At 46.6% G+C, this 19,083-nt stretch overlaps 1 protein-coding gene and 1 non-coding gene across 7 annotated transcripts in view; both read left to right on the top strand.

Moving 5' to 3' along the window:
- Positions 1-19,083, top strand: part of NINJ2 (ninjurin 2) — a 97,943-nt gene that overhangs the window by 59,957 nt on the left and 18,903 nt on the right. The window contains exon 2 of one of the 6 annotated variants that reach the window (XM_028829079.2): positions 2,864-3,216. The exons of the other annotated variants lie outside the window; for them this stretch is intronic. Within the exon in view, the coding sequence (XP_028684912.2) occupies positions 3,214-3,216 (3 nt within the window). The 5' untranslated portion in view covers positions 2,864-3,213. The remainder of the gene's footprint in view (positions 1-2,863; positions 3,217-19,083) is intronic. 6 annotated transcript variants of the gene reach the window in all.
- Positions 13,011-13,070, top strand: LOC114671169 (U7 small nuclear RNA). The gene has a single exon (XR_003721058.1). It is a non-coding gene; the product is annotated as a U7 small nuclear RNA (small nuclear RNA).

Genomic DNA, 19,083 nt, shown 5'->3' with positions numbered 1-19,083 from the left:
TACAAATCATGTATCTTATAAGGGACTTGTATACAGAATACATAAAGCACTCTTACAACTTTATAATAAAAAGACAAATAATCACATTTTAAAATGGGCAAATGAACTGAATAAACATTTTTCCAAAGAAAATACACAAATGGCCAATAAGCACATGAAAAGATGTTGAACATCATCAGCCAGCAAGAAAATATAAACTCAAAACCGCAATAAGGCCCAGTGTGGTGGCTTGTGCCTGAAATCCTAGCACTTTGGGAGGTGGAGGCAGAAGGATTACTTGAGCCCAGTTGTTCAAGACCAGCCTGGGTGACACAGTGAGATCTCATCTCTACAAAAAAATTAAAAATTAGCTGGGCGTGGTGGCATGTGCCTGTAGCTCTAACTAGTCAAGGGGTTGAGGTGGGAGGATCACTTGAGCCCAGGAGGTCCAGGCTTCAGTGAGCCATGATTGCACCACTGCACTCCAGTCTGGGCAACAGAGTGAGACCCCGTCTCAAAAAACAAAACAAAACCCACAATGAGACAGCACTTGATGCTTATTAGGAGACTGTTATTTTAAGAAACCAGATAATAACAAGTAGTGGTAAGGATGTGGAGCAACTGGAATCTCCTACGTTACTGGCTGGAATGCAAAATGATGCCGCCACTTTGGAAAACAGTCTGGCAGTTCCTCAAAAAGCCGATCGCAGAGGTGCTGTATGACCCAGCAATTAACTCCACTCCTAGGTATATCCATTCACACGACGAATGAATGTGCAGAGCAGCATTATTTATAAAAGTAAAAAAACGGAAACAACTCAGATTCCTGTAAGCAAAATGTATATCCAAGGAAATATTTATTCAGTGATAAAAAGAAACGGAGTACTGAAACATGCTACAGCATGAACTTTGAAAACATTACGCTAAATGAACATCACAAAGGACCACATAGTATGTGATCCCACTGATAGGAGCTCTCCCGAATCTATACAGACAGAAAGTAGGTTGGTGGTTGCCGAGGCGGGGGCTGGGGAGAAGGCAGGGATGGGCACTGGGTTTCTTTTGGGGATGATGAAAATGTTCTAGAATTGATTGTGATGATGCTTGCACAACTCTGTGAGTACTAAAAGCCACTGAACGGTACGGTTTAAATAGGTGAACTGTGTGGCGTGTGAATTATGGCTCAGTAAAGCTGCTCTGGTGGAGTTTCTGGTCAACCCTCCAGGTCTGACTGCAGTTCCCCAGTGTCATCACTGCTGAGTGTGGAGGCCTCCAGCGTACCGTATGCATGGGCTCCTCAATCAAAACCAGATAGGACATCACATCTGAAGTGACACATCTGTTCTTAATTGAATGGTTATAATTAAGGGACTGCTACTGGCTTCATCTGGGGATGTCAGTACCTTACAACGGTGTTTATCAAGTCAGACAGATAAATAAACTGGGTCAGACTCTACTCCCTTATTCCCACGGAGATCATTTTATTTCATTTATTTATTTTTTTGACACAGAATTGCACTCTATTGCTCACGCTGATCTTGGCTCACTGCAACCCTGGCGTGATCTTGGCTCCCTGCAACCTCCGCCTCCCAGGTTCAAGTGATTCTCCTGCCTCGGCCTCCCAAGTAGCTGAGATTACAGGCACCTGCCACCACACCCAGATGATTTTTTTTTTTTTGTATTTTTAGTAGAGATGGGGTTTCGCCATGTTGGCCAGGCTGGTCTAGAATGAACTCCTGGTCTCAAGTGATCTGCCCACCTCGGCCTCCCAAAGCGCTAGGATTACAGGCATAAGCCACTGCACCTGGCTATTTGGTTTTTTTTTTTAAGTTAATGTTTAAAAAGATATATTTTTAAATTCATGGTAAATAATACAAAAAGCACCTACTTAGTTCCATGCATTCTAAATGAGGATGCAAACCCAGTTCATGCATTTATTCAACAAATACTGAGCATTCTCAATACGCTGGCTTCTCTGCCAGATTCTGCAAATGCAGCAGAGAGCAAATCACAGGGAGGAGAGAGCTAAATAATAAGTCTTCTGGTCAAGGTGGACCTACCTTTCAAAGGACGGACAGAGATCTCCCTACCAAAGGAATTGGGAGTGTTTTAACTACTGAGAGTTCAGATAAATTTCTACATATCTCGTTTTCACCCTTTGAAACCTTAAGATTGATTTTTAAAAATTATGTAAATACTAGAACAACCCTAACAAATAGAAAAAAAGAAATTTACAACAATTCTGGGCCAGGCATGGTGGCTCATGCTTGTAATCCCAGCACTGTGGGAGGCCGAGGTGGGAGGATTGCCTGAGCTCGGGAGGTCAGCGCTGCAGTGAGCTATGATCACGCCATGCACTCCAGCCTGGGCAGCAGAGGGAGACTATCTCAAAACACACACACACACACACACACACACACACACACACCCAAAAAAATTTGCCACTCACCTTGCCTTCCATCTAATTTCAAACTGTTTCTCCACTCCACCCATTTTTAATTTAATTTTGTTTTATTCTTTCTTTGTTTTTTGAGATGGAGTCTCCCTCTGTTGCCCAGGCTGGAGTGCAGTGGCATGATCTCAGCTTACTACAACCTCCACCCCTCGGGTTCAAGTGATTCTCCCGCCTCAGCCTCCTGAGTAGCTGGGACTACAGGCCTGCATCACCCATGCCCGGCTAACTTTTTTTGTATTTTAGTAGAGATGGGGTTTCACCGTGTTGCCCAGGCTGGTCTCGATCTCCTGAGCTCAGGCAATCTGCCCACCTTGGCCTCCCAAAGTGCTGGGATTACAGGCCTAAGCCACTACACCTGGCCTCCACCCATTTTTGTAAAGCCTCTAGCTCCATTTCCCTCATTATCTTGACCACCTTTTCCCCTCATAGCCTTGATCACCTTCACTGCATGTCTCCCAGAAGGACCCAGCTGCAAGGACCTCCCAAGATCGCTGAGAAATTCAGGCCTGAGGAATCGAAGCTTGGAGGTAGCCAAGACCCCCCAGTGGCTCGGGCGTTCGGAAGGAGTAAAGGAGGAAATGTGAATCTCAGTGCCAATTTGCTTCTGGGCACATTCCTCAGACTCAGAAACCAGGCAGGGGAGGGCTGAGTATCAGGACCCTGGCAGCCGGGCAGAAGGAGGTGGACTGGGCCAGAACTGCGCAAACCTTGGTATCAGAGCTATCCTGAGAGCACGGCTGCTCCTGTGCCCAGAGACGGACAATGTGAACACTGGCGCCATGGTGAGTCAGTGGGGGCATCTCGGGGAGGAATGTGGGCCCCCCTGGGCATGCTGGGGTGCAGGTCTGACCAAGCTGAGGAGGAGAGGCGGTAGGCCAAGTCAATGGTGGGGCTGGAAGGGCCCCCACACTTCCAGACTTGCTGGGACCGAGTGGTCCTGATCTCCCAGCTCTACTGAGGCAAGTCAGGGTTCAAATCCCAATGAGGCCATCAACATGCGTGGTATCCCAATAAGTCTCTTAACCTCTCTGAGTTGTTTTCTCGCCAGTAAATGGGGGGGCTAACCCCCCCTTGCAGGACGTTTGCAGAGATCATGCCATGAAGTCTCACACGGCTCCGCTGCCCAATGCGTGATGGTTTGCACTGTAGCTAGGACACTCCCCTTTTCTCGGGGGCTATGACCCCCACTAAATGTCTAAGATTTAGCTTTGTTATTCTCATTTCTTATCCACTAACAAATTAACTGGAGCGGGGGGAGGAATACTTTTTTTTTTTTTTTTTTTTTTGAGATGGAGTCTCGCTCGTGTCCCCCAGGCTGGAGTGCAGTGGTGCAATCTCGGCTCACTGCAACCTCCGCCTCCCGGGTTCGAGTGATTCTCCTGCCTCAGGCCCGGCTGAGTAGCTGAGATTACAGGTGCCCGCCACCACACCTGGCTAGTTTTTTGGTATTTTTAATAGAGATGGGGTTTCACCATATTGGCCTGGAATACTTTCTAAATTTGTGCTTTATTTATTTCAGTATTTCTCTCTTTTTCGGCTGGTACAAGAAATAAATCCTTGTAACAAAAATACAAGCATTGTAGGCCAGGCATGGTGGCTCATGCCTGTAATCCCAGCACTTTGGGAAGCCAAGGTGGGTGGATCACTGGAGCCCAGGAGTTGGAGACCAGCCTGGCCAACATGGTGAAACTCCGTCTTTACCAAAAATGTGAAAATTAGCCAGGTGTGGTGGTGCACACCTGTGTTCCCAGGTACTTGGGAAGCTGAGGTGGGAGGATGGCTAGAGCCCGGGAAGTCGAGGCTGCAGTGAACCGTGACTGTGCCACTGTACTGCAGCCTGGGTGACAAACAAAGACCCTGTCTCAAAAAAAAAGTTAAAACTAAAATGTTGTAGAAAATAATAATAAACAGGATTTTAAATTTTCCTTAATTCTATCGGCCAAAGATAATTGCTATGAACAGTTTGATGTCTATCAGGTGTACCTCAAATGACTCTAATTAGGTTCAGTTGACGACCGTGTTTTAAATGTCTCCCTCCCTTTCTCCTCATTTCTCACAGCCCAAGCTGAGTCATGGGTGAGCTCCTTCGAAAGTGGCCTGTGGCCAGGTCCACAGCACTCACACCTTAGACATAGCCCTGTCTGGTAAGATGGGCAAGCTCGGGCAGCCCTCTCCAGTCCTCTCTGGAATCCACTGCCAGTTTCCTCCCTCTGGGCAGAGGAAGGGCAAGGAGGAGGGTGGAGGCGGAACGGAGCTGTGGACACAGCTACCTGCTCAAAGTAGATCCGCACTTAGCCCCTGGGGAAGTGAGTGAAAACACCTGTGAAGGAGCCAAGCATGGAAACATCCTCGCACATACCAGAAACAGGGTGTTGGCAAAGTGCTGTCTGTACATATCTATACACACACACACACACACAAAGATTATACACGATGTGTGTGTGAACAGCTCTTCCCTTTCCCACCTGTTAACAAGCTCATCTCCTTAGAGGAAACTTATCCGCAGATGCTTATGTTTATATATGAGAGAACAAGCTTTCTCCTCAGGGGACCTCCTACCTACACAAATGAGCCCAGAGTTACAAAGAAAAATCCTACTAGAGATAATAAATGGTCCTTTATACCAGAAGGGTCCGGCATTATACTAAAGGGCTTCAACAAGGCAAAGGCCTCTGGCCCCCCTGGCCTTTAATAGCCCGGCATTCCCCGAAAGCAACAATGCCCCAGACCCTCCACACCTTTAATGCAGAGTTGGTTGTCCTGCAAAGGTGCAGCCTCCCGCGACACTTCTTGGTGTTCATTGTTAGTGGTAACTCCCACTAATACATTCGCCTCTTCGGCTTCTAAGATTCTATCTCCTCCATGAAATGTTCTTGGCCAATGGCAAGAGAAGTAGAAATTTCACTTGGCTTTACTTTGCCTCAAGGTACAATGTCTTCAAGACTTCTTCAATTCGTCATATACAAGGAACAGCTCCTTGGTTTTATGTCACATGAATAATATGTGCTGCCTTTATTCTTTGATTTGTCTGATCTATTTTCACTTGTGTGTTCCTTATAATCTTTAAGTCTGTCCATGTCAGACTATGTTCTCCTATGTCCCCATGCTCTTAGTACAACCCTTAGTATCCTGGGCAAACAGTGGAAATCTCACAAGCCCGTCTATAAGAAACTTATAATAATAGCTACACTAAGATTTATTGAGTACCACACACTCTTATAAGTACTTTACGTGCGTTAACCCATGTCGTGCTCAGAGCCACCCTGTCAGGAAGGTACCGTTATCATTTTCATGCTACACGTGAGGAAACTGAGGCACAGAAAGGTGAACTGACTTGCACAAGGTCACACAGATGGCGGAACCAGACATCACCCAGAAACCCACAACCTACAACCGCTGACCACTTAGTGTCTCGCCTTCTATTTTTCCCCTTTGTATATAAAGGCATTTTGTTTTATTTTAGAAAACTGGGATCATAATTGTACTTAATAGGTGTGTTATTCGGTTTAGGGTATAAATTTGTAATAGTTGTGACATGACTTTTAAAAAGTTTTTCATGTGACAGAAGTTTAACTTTTTTTTATGTTCATTAATCTTTTCCACTGTGAATTCTGCCTTTTTGTTTTTGTTTTTTGAGACGGGGTCTCACTCTCATCGTCCAGTCTGGAGTGCAGTGGTACAATAACAGTTCACTGCAACCTTGACTTCCTGGGCTCAAGTGATCCTCCCACCTCAGCCTCCCGTAGCTGGGACTACAGGCACACGCCATCACGCCCGGCTAATGTTTTGTATTTTTGGTAGAGACAGGATTTTGCCATGTTCCCCAGGCCAGTCTCCAACTCCTGGCCTCCAGGGATGCCCCTGCTTCAACCTCCCAAAGTGCTGGCATTATAGGTGTGAGCTACCGCACCCAGCTTGCCACTTTTTTATATTTGGAAAATTTTTCTCCATTGAGTCACTCTCTTGTCTTTGGTTTTATTGTTTGTTTCTTTCTTTTTAAACTTTGTTTTTTTTAGAGTAGTTTTAGATTCACAGCAAAACTCACAGCAAAATTAGGAGGAAGGTAGAGAGACCCCCATATGCCTCCTGTCCCTACATATGCACAGCCGCCCCCATTATCAATGTCCCCAGCAGAGGGGTCCATTTGTTGCAGCTAATGTGGCTGCATCGACACATCATTACCACGCAACATCTATAGTTTACGTTAGAGTTCACTCCTGGTATGTTGTGCATTCTACAGTTTTGGACAAACGCATAACGGCATGTTTCCACCGTCATGCTATTCTACAGAGTATTTTCATTTTGGTGGCTTCCAAGTTTTGGCAATTATGTATAAAGCTTCCATAAACATCCATGTGCAGATTTTTGTGTGAACATAAGTTTTCAGTTCATTTGGGAAAATCCCAAGGAGCGTGGTTGCTGGATCGTGTGGAAGAGTATGTTGAATTTTGAAAGAAATTGCCAAACTGTGTTCCAAAGTGGCTGTAGCATTTTGCATTCCCACCAGCAATGAACAAGGATGTCATTCCACATCCTTGTCAGCATTTGGTATCGTCGGTGTTCTGGATTTTGGCCATTCTCATCAAATTGTTGTTTTAATATGCACTTTCCTGATGACATATCATGTGGACATCTTTTTATATACTTACTTGCCATTTTACGTCTTCATTGATGAGGTGTCTGTGAAGAGGTCTTTGGCCCATTTTTTCAAATCAGGTTCATATTCTGATTGTTGAATTTTAAAAGTTTAAGAATTTACATATTTTAGATAACTGTCCTTTATCAGAAGTTTTGTTTTGTTTTGTTTTCCCGAGACGGAGTCTTGCTCTTGTCCCCGAGGCTGGAGTGCAGTGGCACAATCTCGGCTCACCGCAACCTCTGCCTCCCGGGTTCAAGCGATTCTCCTGCCTCAGCCTCCCGTGTAGCTGGGATTACAGGTGTGCACCACCTCGCCTGGCTAATTTTGTATTTTTAGTAGAGACAGGGTTTCTCCATGTTGACCAAGGCTGCTCTCGAACTCCCGACCTTGGGTGATCCACCTGCCTTGGCCTCCCAAAGTGCTGGGATTACAGGTGTGAGCCACCACGCCTGGCCAGTATTTTTTGCAAATATTTTCTCCCAGTCTGTGGCTTATCTTCTGATTCTCTTGACATTGTCTTTTACTGAGCAGAGGCTTTTGATTTAATAAAGTCCAGTTTATCAGTTATTTCTTTCATGAATTGTGCATTTAGTGTTGTATATAAAAAGTCATTGTCATGACGTAACAACCTAGGATGGAAATCCTATGTCATCCTATCCTATGTTATGTTATGTCATCTAGATTTTCTCCTGTTACTGTCTTGGAATTTTATAGCTTTGCGTTTTACATGTAGGTCTATGATTCATTTTGAGGTAACTTTTGTGAAGAGCGCAGGTCTGTGTCCAGATTCTCTTTTTTTTCTTTTTGCGTGTGGATGTCCAGTTATTGCAGCACAGTTAGTTGGAAAGAGTATCTTTGCTCTATTTTGTTATCTTTGCTCTTTTGTCAAAGGTCAGTTGACTCTATGTGGGTCTATTTCTGGACTCTATATTCTGCTCCATTGATCTACTTGTCTACCCTTTTGATAATATCACACTGTGTTGATTACTGTAGCTTTGTATTAAGTAAGTCTTAAAGTTGGGGAGTGTCAGTCCTCTGACTTTATGTTTTTCCTTTAATATTGAGTTGACTATTCTGCATCTTTTGCCTCCGTGTAAACTTTAGAATTGGTTTGTTGATATCTACAAAATAACGTGCTGGGATTTTGATTGGGATTGCACTGAATCTGTAGATCAAGTTAGGAAGAAGTGATGTCTTGACAGTATTGAGTCTTTCTATTCATGAACATGGAATATCTTTCTATTTATTCCGTTGTTTTCTTTCTTTCTTTTTCTTCTTTGTTTTTGTTTTTATTTTTTTTTTTTTAAATTGAGACAGGATCTTGCTATGTTGCCCAGGGCGGTCATGAACTCCTGGACTCAAGTGATCCACCTACCTTGGCCTCCCAAAGTGTTGGAATTATAGTTGTGAACCGCAGCACCCAGCCCAGTTCTTTGATTTCTTTCATCAGAGTTTTGTAGTTTTCCTCATATAGATCTTATAAATATTTTGTTAGATTTATATGTAAGTAGTTCATTTTTATTGATATATAATATCTGTACCTATTTATGGAGTACATGAGTAGTTGATTTTTTGAGCACTAATGTAAATGGCATTGTGTTTTTAATTTCAGATTCCACTTATTCATTGATGATATATAGGAAAACAATTGACTTTTGTATATTAACCTTGTATCCTGCAACCTTGTAATAATTGCTTATTAGTTTCAGGGATTTTCTTTATTATTTTAGATTTTCTGTATTATTTTAGATTTTCTACATAGACAATCTTGTCATCTGTGAACAAAGACAATTTTGTTTCTTTCTTCCCAATCTGTATACATTTTTTCCTCATCTTATTGCATGAGCTAGGAGTTCCCGTATGATGTTGAAAGGAAGTGGTGAGAGGGGAGATCTTGCCTTGTTCCCCGTCTTAGTGTTAAAGCTCTTAGTTTCTCACCATTAAGTATGATGTTAGCTATAGGTTTTTTTGTAGACATTCTTTATGAAGTTGAGGAAGTTTCCCTCTATTGTTTCTTTTTTACTTTTATTTAAGCTATTTGAAATTTATTTGATAACTAATTTGCCCCCTTCCCTGATAAGTTTGTGATTCTTCTTCTTCTTCTTTCTTCTTTCTCCTTCTTCTTCTTCTTTCTTCTTCTTCTTCCTCCTCCTCCTCCTCCTCCTTCTTTTTTCTTCCTCTTATGCTTCCACTTCCTCCTCCTCCTCCTTCTCCTTGTCCTCTTCCTCCTCCTCCTTCTGCTCCTCCTTCTTTTTGAGACAGGGTCTCACTCTGTCATCTAGGCTGGAGGCAGTGGCACAATCACGGTTCACTGCAGCCTCAGCCTCCTGGGCTCAAGCGCTCCTCCCACCTCAGCCTCTTGAGTAGCTAGGACTGCAGGTGTGCACCACCACGCCTGGCCAATTTTACTTTTTGTTGAGACAGGGTTTTGCCCTATTGCCCAGGCTAGTCTCAAACTCCTGGGCTTAAGCGATCCTCCTACCTCAGCTTCCCACAGTGCTGGGAAGCTGTGATGAAGCTGTAAGCTTCATGAGCCACTGCGCCCTGCCTGTGATGCTTCTTTAACACTCATTGGGTTTTAAGATCTGTTTCAAAGTTGACTGGGTAGTAAATGTTGACGTATCGCAGGGAAATTCTTGCCTTCTTATTCTTTTCTGCCCCTAAGAGTTCTTAGTAATTGTGCCTTAATATTTTACCAAATAAACAATATAGTCATTACACCAAGTCAGTATGGCAGTAAACCTAATACATTGAGAATGGTTCCTATATTTAACATAGATTTCTGGATTTTTTTCCATTAAAAATATCATCTTTCCTACTATATTTATAACATCTGTATCAACTCTACTTTTGTCCATTTTTTTCCCTGTTTTTTTTTTTTTTTCTTGATTGCATTTTTAGGGAAAGGATTTATTTTACTTTTCTTTAAAAAAAAATCCATTCCATAGTTTTGTTTACTCAATCTACTGATATCCTTGTAACTCACAAATTTCTGTAATTATCTTAATTTTGTTCTTCTTTGCTATTTTCCTAAGGTGTGTTTAATTGTTCTTTTCATAACTTTTCTGAGACGAATTTCAGTTTGCTTATTTTCACTATTTTTTATAATGACAGTATTTATCCCTGAACAGAGCTTGAACTTGGACTACATTCCTTAGTATGCTCTGGTTCTTACAACTAACCAAATAATCCATAGTTGAATATTATTATTATCTTTTTTGAGATGGAGTTTCGCTCTTGATGCCCAGGCTGGAGTGCAATGGCATGATCTTGGCTCACTGCAACCTCCACCTCCTGGGTTCAAGCGATTCTCCTACCTCAGTCTCCCAAGTAGCTGGGATTGCAGGCATGCGCCACCTCACCCAGTTAATTTTGTATTTTCGGTAGAGACAGGGTTTCACCATGTTGGCCAGGCTGGTCTTGAACTCCTGACCTCACGTGATCCCCCCGCCTCGACTTCCCAAAGTGCTGGGATTACAGGAGTGAGCCACTGTGCCCGGCCAGAGAAGCTAGTTATTCTGTTTCTTCATAATCTGTGTCCAATATCCTTCTTCTTTTGTTCAACACCTTTTTGTTGGATATTCACAAGAATGTACCATGATGGGTCCACTCTGGACCCCTCCAGCAATGATAACTCCCTCGTGTTATCTAGCACACACCAAACTATTTTAAATAACGTTTCCTACGGTTGTCCCAGCGACCCAGCGAGGTAGGAACTATCTTTTACCCCATTTTGCACTTGGGGACACAATGGCTCAGACAACTTAACTTGTCCGAGGTCACCTAGCTAGCAGGTAGAAAAGCCAGACTTGACCCCATTCGACTTCAAAGTTCCCATTTTTCATCTGTCACCGATTAATGGAAAGTTCACCAAGAATGCAAACAAGATATGCATTTGGCTACAGCCTGGTGGCTGGGGCTCCAGGCCTTCAGGCTAAAGGAACAGTTGGAAGGATGAGCAGAGCAGGAGGGGCAAGGGGGTGACCTGGAAAAAATGCCGGGGGGCCCTCTGTTTGCTCAAAATTGACTAGTTAAGTCACATACCATACCTGCCACTGGCCACTTCGCTCTTTCAGAAGGTTTTCCTGTGCAAATGAGGCCCAGAACCTGGGAAATATCTCTGAAGAAACACCCTTGGCCCTCGCAGCCAACTCCCACAAAGCCTGGCAGCACCCCCAGCCCAGCTGCACGATAAGATAAGACGTGCCCAAGGGACCTGGGGAGAGAAGCCAGACTGGTGACACTGCACTGCTCCCTCCGTGACATCTGTTCACAGCAGACACTGTCCCTCCAGGGACCCAGAGCTCAGTCAAAAGGCCTCTGGTTTTAAGACCAGCTCTATGGAACTCCTCTAGCACTGCCCATCCGGAGGGCTTCTGCTCTCAGAATTGCCCCCAACCCTCGGACCAACATAGCAGGCGAGTCAGCACTCAGGCCTCGGCAGCAGGTGGTGGTAGTCATGACTAGGAGAAAGGACCTTGCATCAGGAGAGCGCACAGCCCCAGGTTGTTGATGTGGGCATGAGTGGCAGGGCTATTTCTGCCCAGCTAAGTGCTGTCAGCAAGCAGAAGGTGAGGGGAGATACTGCCAGGAGTTGTAAGATCTAGGCCTGGCACCGGCTGCTTGAACCCTGCTGAGGACCCAACACGCTGTAGTACCTAAACCGCCCTGACGGTTGGTTCACACAAACCACGTGAAGGTGAGAGGCCCTAACAACACTGAATCCAGAAACAGGAGCCGGAGAACCTAGGGACTGTCACACCGTTTTGAAAAGAGGCACCGCTCTCACTGAACTTCTTTTCTCTGCTACGTCCCTATAACCTTGACAGTAAGTGGTGGTGTCCTGGGCTCCGATCAGCAGTAAGCATCAGCCTCAAAGGACTATGCCCTTGACAGGCTTCCGAGTGCCCTGGGCAGTGGCTGGGCAGCCTGCTGTAATCCACACCAGGCAACTGTGTCTGTGCAGATTACCGAGGTGCCCCTTTTACACAAGAGCCACATTCCTGGAAAGTTGTTCATCAACTGAGTCCTACTAGGGCTGCAACGCTGAGGGTACGTTTTCAGACTGTGAAGGCACAATGTTGCCACCGGCCAGAAGCCCAGGGTGTCGTCCTCCACCCCTCCCTTTCCCACACCCTCAGCGTCGAATCACTCACCCAGCCCTGCCAGTTCTATTTCCTCACCCTGTCTTGGGGCAGTCCCATTTTTATACCCACTGCCCAGGCTGTGCTGCAGACCCCCAGCAGGGCTCCCTGCGCATGGCTCTCCGCTCCAGCCCCTCCTTGGAGCTGCTTCCATCATGTTCCTGCTAAAATGCTGCTGCAGCACATTGCAAAGCTGAGGCCACTTGTTGGAGACCAGGAGTTCGAGACCAGCCTGTGCAACATAGCAAGATACCGTCTCTACAAAAAATAACAAAAATCAGAAATAAAGTGCTGCTCTAAGGATGCCTCTAGCTGAGGAAAACCTTCCTATTGCTCCCTGCCACCCTCAGGGCAAAGCCTAAGTCCCTCACCAGCCCCAGCCTGATCCGCTGCCCCTCACCGCTCCACCTCTGCCTTCTACCCGTACCCGAGGGCCCCTTGGGTCCTGACAGTGAGCCCCCGCCCTCTCTGAGACGGCCGCCACAGCAGCCCATCCACCTCATCCCACGGAGGAAAACTGAGCCCAGGAGACAATCCTCCCCCAAACTTACCATCTGTTTCCCCCCTTCCAGAAGTTTCTTGAGAGCAGGCGCCATATGGATTTGTCTCCGCGTGCCCAGCCTGAGACATCAGTGCCTAGGACTCAGGCGCATACCCAGCACATGCTTGTAGAACAAAGAAGTAAACAGGGAAGGGTAGTTTTTTGCTATTTCTCGTATATTTAATTTCATCATTATTATATTTTTCCTGATTATAAAAGGATGATGTCTTAGTTGTGCAAAATTAGAGTTGGAAGGATTACAGCTCTTTTAGGATTTGTCTAGCAGGTTTCCTGATTTTTACTGAAACCAAACTCCCATGAGAAAAAGACCTACAATTGGGAAAACATATAACCTAGAAAGAAAGGGAAAGTCCTTAGTGTGATATAAATTCCTCCCACGTTTGTTTCCTATGCTTATGCTAATGCATAGAAATATAAAGCAGATCCTCTGAATATTTTGTTTCGTTTTTACCAATATAGAATCATATCATGTTCTTACCGACTCACTCCCCACGAAATACATTTTAGATATTTTCTGTATCTGTACAGGGGGATCTACCTCATTCTTTTTTTTTGTTTCATTTTGTTCATTGTTTTTTACTGATCGAACAAGAACACCTGTCTCTTTTCAAAGACGTACGTAGTATTTAATTGTGTGGGTGTAGGCCAGTTTATTTAGCCCACACGCCATCGATTACAGTTTGGCTCATTCCCAGGTTTTGACATTGTCGATAATGATGCGTTGAATAGCTTGTCTTTTTGAGCTTTGGAGAGCATTTTCTGTGGGAGACTTATTCTGGGGGAGGCTCCTAGAAGTGGACTTACTAGGTAAGACTATTTTAAATTTTAAGAGATAATTGTCAAATTGTCCTCCAAAAAAATGATTGTAACAATTTTGGTACATTTGGTAGTAATTTGCATTTCTACCAAGTCTGTGAAAGTGCTTTTTAGCCACGTCTTCACCAACACTGAGTGTTATCAGTCTCTTGAATCTTCACCAATCGTGTAGGCTACGCATATGTCTTATACACATTTGTGATATTTCTTCAGGGGCTTGCTTGTTTGTACTCTCTTTTTCTGTTGGCTCACTTTTAAGGCCTCCACAGACTTCAGGAAAATCAGTCCTTTGTGCTCTGTGCAGCAGTGTTTCCCCTGTTTGTCTTTGTCTCCTGATTTTGTGTGGTGTGTGGCGGTCGAGGGAGTGGCTGGAGCACACGCTCTGAAGGCAGGCTACTTGGTCACCCTGGTTTTGTCCATGACGTACTAGCTGAATGACCTTAGCCCAGTTACTTAACCTCAGAGTCCCTCAGATAAGGACAGTACTTATTCTATGGGATTGTCACGAGAATGACATGACTTCAGATATGTAAAGTGTTCTGTGCAGGGTTTGACATGAAATAAGCGCTATAAGGGGATACGCTATTATTATTTTGCATTCAACTAATTTTAATTTTATGCAGTCAAATGTATGGATCCTTTATGGCTTCCGGATTTGATGTCATGCTTATAAAGGTTTTCCTCATTCTAAGATTAGAAAGATATTCACAAAGGGAACTATTTGAAGGAGACTGCGGGGAGTCCATTTGCAACACAGCTCCTCCTCCTTTCCTTCCCTCCCTTCCCTTCCTTCCCTTCCTTCCGCCATTTTGCCGTCTTGTAAATTGATTTGGCTTTTCACATCCTGGGGATTTTTTTTAAGGGGAAACCTATCTAAGTGTACATAGTGGAAGGATGACATACAGGTCTGGGGACTGTGGTGGCTGTCGTTTCATGTCTAAAGTGTAGCCTGCTAGGTCATCCCCTCCCTTCATGGATAAAACAACTGCTAGTTGTCAGTAAGTGCCAGCCTCACGCTACGGCTCCTACCCTGATGGAGTTCACCGTCCAGTGAGAGGACAGATAGTGACAGGTGGGAGGTGTCCTCAAGGCCCTGTGGTGGAAATAACCAGCTTAGTGGAAGGAAGAGCTTCCTGGGTGGATAGCAGGAGGGGCCCAGAGGGCATTTCAAACACGGGGGATGGGGCGTTCAATCCGCTCTACAAATCCTGGTGACCTGCCTGTGATGTGTGGGATCCCTGGCCAGCCCCGCCCCCCACCCGCACAGAGGCCCCGGGACAGGGAAGAATGTCCCAGCGCTGGGCAGGGTGAGATGGACAGTGGTCAGAGGCCAGACCACCAGCATCAGACCAAGACTAGGAAAGCCCAGCTCCCGTCCCAGCTCTAGAACTTCTCTGGTCAGAGAGCCTAAGAGCCCTAAAAGGGACTTCATTCCTCTGGGGCTCCCTTTGCATATCCTTACAATGCAGCCTCAGCTTCTGTCGTTAGGCAGCTGTGCAGATTCTGTGAGAGGCAAGTGCAGACATTCTGTCCCGCACAACAAACCGTGGACACCTGGGGGCTCTTTCTGCCGCCGCTCGACTGGGAGTTGCTCCTGCCATGGGGACTGTGCTGTGGGTTCAGCCTGTCTGCGTTCCCAGGGGCTCCTGGGCCTGCTTCCTCTGGAGGGGCAGCCTCACCCTGGATCCAGACCTCCCCGTTTGCAGCCCGTCCTGGTAAGCTGGCTCTTGCCTCCTGCTCCCCTAGTCTTTTTGTTGACCCAGGTCCGGACTCTAGTCCATTACTGTTGAACCTCGGCAGAGACGCTCCTCAGGAAGGGCTGAGTCTCCTCCTCCCACAGGTGTTCAGTAGCAGGAAGAGAAACTGCGCTTGGGGAACCTACTCGTTCCCGTTGGCCTTGTTCATCCCAGATGTTGGTATGAACCCCTCTTGGCACGGGCAGGGCTTCTGCCGTCTCCTCACACTAAGGGTTAAAGGCCTGCAGCGGGGACAGTGAGCTCTTCCACCCAAACTTCAGCTCCGTCCACGACACCAGAGCCCCGTGAGTGGCGTCCCCCGTGGGCGGCAGTGATTCTCACGTGAGCAGGGCCACGAAGGCGAAGGCCACTGCAGAGGCGTCGGCACACCTGGGTCCCTACCATCCAGTCAGAGGGCACGGGAGGGCACCTGGCTGCTGGGGAGAGGACCCTGGTGGGAGCCACAGAAGCCTTTGTCCAGTTTCAGCACTGCCCAGTTCTCTTGCCTTGGAGAGATCCTTGCCCCGATGGTTCTGTGTCCTGACTTATAAGACGGGAAGGTCGGACACAGGGCTGAAACGCATGCCCTGTCGGCGGATGGGAGCTTGTGCACTTTGAGGTTGGATGCCTTTGAGTGGGTGTGCGCTGCCCAGGGAGAAGCAGTTCCCACCCCTTCCACCAGTGAAGGCCTTTGCGTGGGTGTGCGCTGCCCAGGGAGAAGCAGTTCGCATCCGTTCCACCAGTGAAGGCCTTTGAGTGGGTGTGCGCTGCCCAGGGAGAAGCAGTTCCCACCCCTTCCACCAGTGAAGGCCTTTGAGTGGGTGTGCGCTGCCCAGGGAGAAGCAGTTCCCACCCCTTCCACCAGTGAAGGCCTTTGAGTGGGTGTGCGCTGCCCAGGGAGAAGCAGTTCGCACCCGTTCCACCAGTGAAGGCCTTTGAGTGGGTGTGCGCTGCCCAGGGAGAAGCAGTTCGCACCCGTTCCACCAGTGAAGGCTTTGGCGTTTACATTTTGTGCTGTTCCCTGGCCCTGGCTTTTGAGAGAAGAGCCAGCAGCCTCTGGCCTTGTTGACACCATCACGTGAGACACCAGAGGGAAGGGCTAAGGACCGAGCCAGATCTGGCTGGGCCATCTCACCTGGAGGCCGACCTTTGATCCAGGATGGAAACAATGAAGTGGTCACTGGCTTTCCCAAGGCCTGCGATCCTCTTGATAACCAGAAATCCCAAATCCTTATCTCCTGCTCCTCCAGGCAGGCTGGGCTGGCTTCCCAGGGCCTGCTTCGGAGGGCCCTGTGCTGAGAAGCGTCCTGCATTTGGTCTAATGCTCTGCTTTTGCCATCTTGAAATTCTGAATCTTTTTTTTTTTTTCCCCTGTTTTAGACTTCATTCCTGAGGCTCACTCTTATCAGTTTGAAGGAGGGGCCCCATATGTTCATTTTTACTGGGCCATGCAAATTGTTGTGAATTACATTAATACTCATTTGGAAACCTGTTACCAGTCTCCTCTATTAGGCAGAGCTTCAGTGATTACCAGAAGAACACCCTGAAGGAGGCTTCTTGTCTGTCTGGAGCCAGCTGAGATGGCCCTGAGATCCACAGAACCTCCTCCACACCCCGGATGGAGGCTCTCCTGCTCTTCCACCCGTCGTATCTCTCACTTGGCACCTGTTCCTGTAATCAATCACAAACTCCGTCTGAGCTCTTCCTTTCTGAGCCATGCCCTCTGTACTCTGACTTGCCCCAAATAGACAGATGCTCAATACATATTTGCTGATTGGCTGGAAAGCAAACAGAGCTATCATCTCAGCACAGAGTTCAGGGCATTGCACACAGTGGGTGCTTAATCGACGCTGCTGACTCATCTGCGGAGCAGGCCAGGGTGCTACACAGTGTGGCCGTGCCTGTGCTCAGCCCAGGCTTCACATCTCCCTCCAGCCATTCCCTTCCTCCAACCATTGCCTTCCTCCAGCCATTGCCTTCCTCCAGCCATTGCCTTCCTCCAACCATTGCCTTCCTCCAGCCATTGCCTTCCTCCAACCATTGCCTTCCTCCAGCCATTGCCTTCCTCCAGCCATTGCCTTCCTCCAACCATTGCCTTCCTCCAGCCATTGCCTACCTGATGAGCACAGAACTGACGCTGAAATCCTGGGCGCCGCTGTTGAATTATGGGGCTTCCTGGTGTGAGATTGTCCCCGGCAAACCTACTCTTTCCCTTTGGCCTTGTTTATTCCAGAAGTTGGTGTGGACCCTCTTGGCACGGGCAGTTCTACCATCTGCTCACGCTAAGGGTTAAGAGCGTGCAGCAGGGGAGCCCGGAGCCCCAGAGCCCAGGACACACAGCACCAGAGCCCAGTGCACGACGGGGAGAGAATCACTGGCGGCAGCCGTTCTCTCGTGTGAGCAGGCTCCTGCAGATGAAGGTCGCTGCAGAGAGAGCCTCCATTTCATGGTGGTGGAAATGGAGCCTTAGCAAAAAGAAAGATTTGCTTTATTTATGTGTTTATTGAGAAGGAGTCTCGCTCTGTCATCCAGGCTGGAGTGCAATGGTGCAATCTCAGCTCACTTCAACCTCCGCCTCCGGTTCAAGCGATTCTCCTGCCTCAGCCTCCCAAGTAGGTGGGACTACAGGGGCCCGCCACCACGCCTGGCTAATTGTTTTTTATTTTTAGTAGAGACAGGGTTTCACCATATTGGCCAGTCTGGTCTCGAACTCTTGACCTCGTGATCCACCCGCCTCCACCTCCCAAAGTGCTGGGATTACAGGTGTGAGCACACCCCTGGCCTGCTTTTATTTTTAATTAAATTTTTGTTTTTGTTTTTTTTGTTTTGAGAGAAGTCTCGCTCCATCCCCTAGTTTGAAGTGCAGTGGCACAATCTTGGCTCATTGCAACCTCCACCTCCTGGGTTCAAGTGATTCTCCTGCCTCAGCCTCCTGAGTAGCTGGGATTACAGGTGCCCGCCACCACACTCGGCTAATTTTTGTATTTTTAGTAGATACGGAGTTTCACCATGTTGGCCAGGCTGGTCTCGAACTCCTCACCTCAGATGATCCACCTGCCTTGGCCTCCCAAAGTGCTGGGATTACAGGCAGGTGCGAGCATGCTCGGCTGATTTTTTTATTTTTAGTAGAGATGGGGTTTCACTATGTTGACCAGGCTGGTCTCAAACTCCTGACCTCAAGTGATCCGCCCACCTCAGCTTCCCATAGTGCTGGGATTGCAGGCATGAGCCACCGTGCCCAGCCAAAAGAAGTTTTTTATGGAGACAGGGTCTTGTGATGTTTCCCAGGCTGGTCTTGAACTTCTGGGCTCAAGTGATTTGCCCACCTCAGCCTCCCTAAGTGCTGAGATTAAAGGTGTGAGCCACCGCACCTGGCCAGGAAACTATTCTCTCACCATCCCTGTAGTTTCAAAATGCCCTTGGAGAAAATTATAAGAACTATTTACATTTGCAAAGAACTTTACAGTTTGTAAACCAATCATGAACATGATTCTCAAACTCTCCTGTAAGTCAAGACAAATACTTAAGTACTAATTATATGGTTGTTGCTTTAACATTTTGGGTTTTTCTTACTCCAAATGTTCATTGAAGAAAAATTGGAAAATACAGATAAAGCAAAAAAAAATAATATCTGATATCCTATTGCCTTGAGATGATGCTTAATATTTTAGTCCGTATCCTATCAGATTGATCTAAGTATATAAATATAGATCTTTAAAAATAGGTTAATACTATCACTGTTCTGTAATCTT

This window comes from Macaca mulatta, chromosome 11, assembly GCF_049350105.2.
Source record: "Macaca mulatta isolate MMU2019108-1 chromosome 11, T2T-MMU8v2.0, whole genome shotgun sequence".
Taxonomy (NCBI): domain Eukaryota; kingdom Metazoa; phylum Chordata; class Mammalia; order Primates; family Cercopithecidae; genus Macaca; species Macaca mulatta.
The sequence above is the reverse complement of the archived record's forward strand: the minus strand, read 5'-3'. Positions and strand labels throughout refer to the sequence as shown.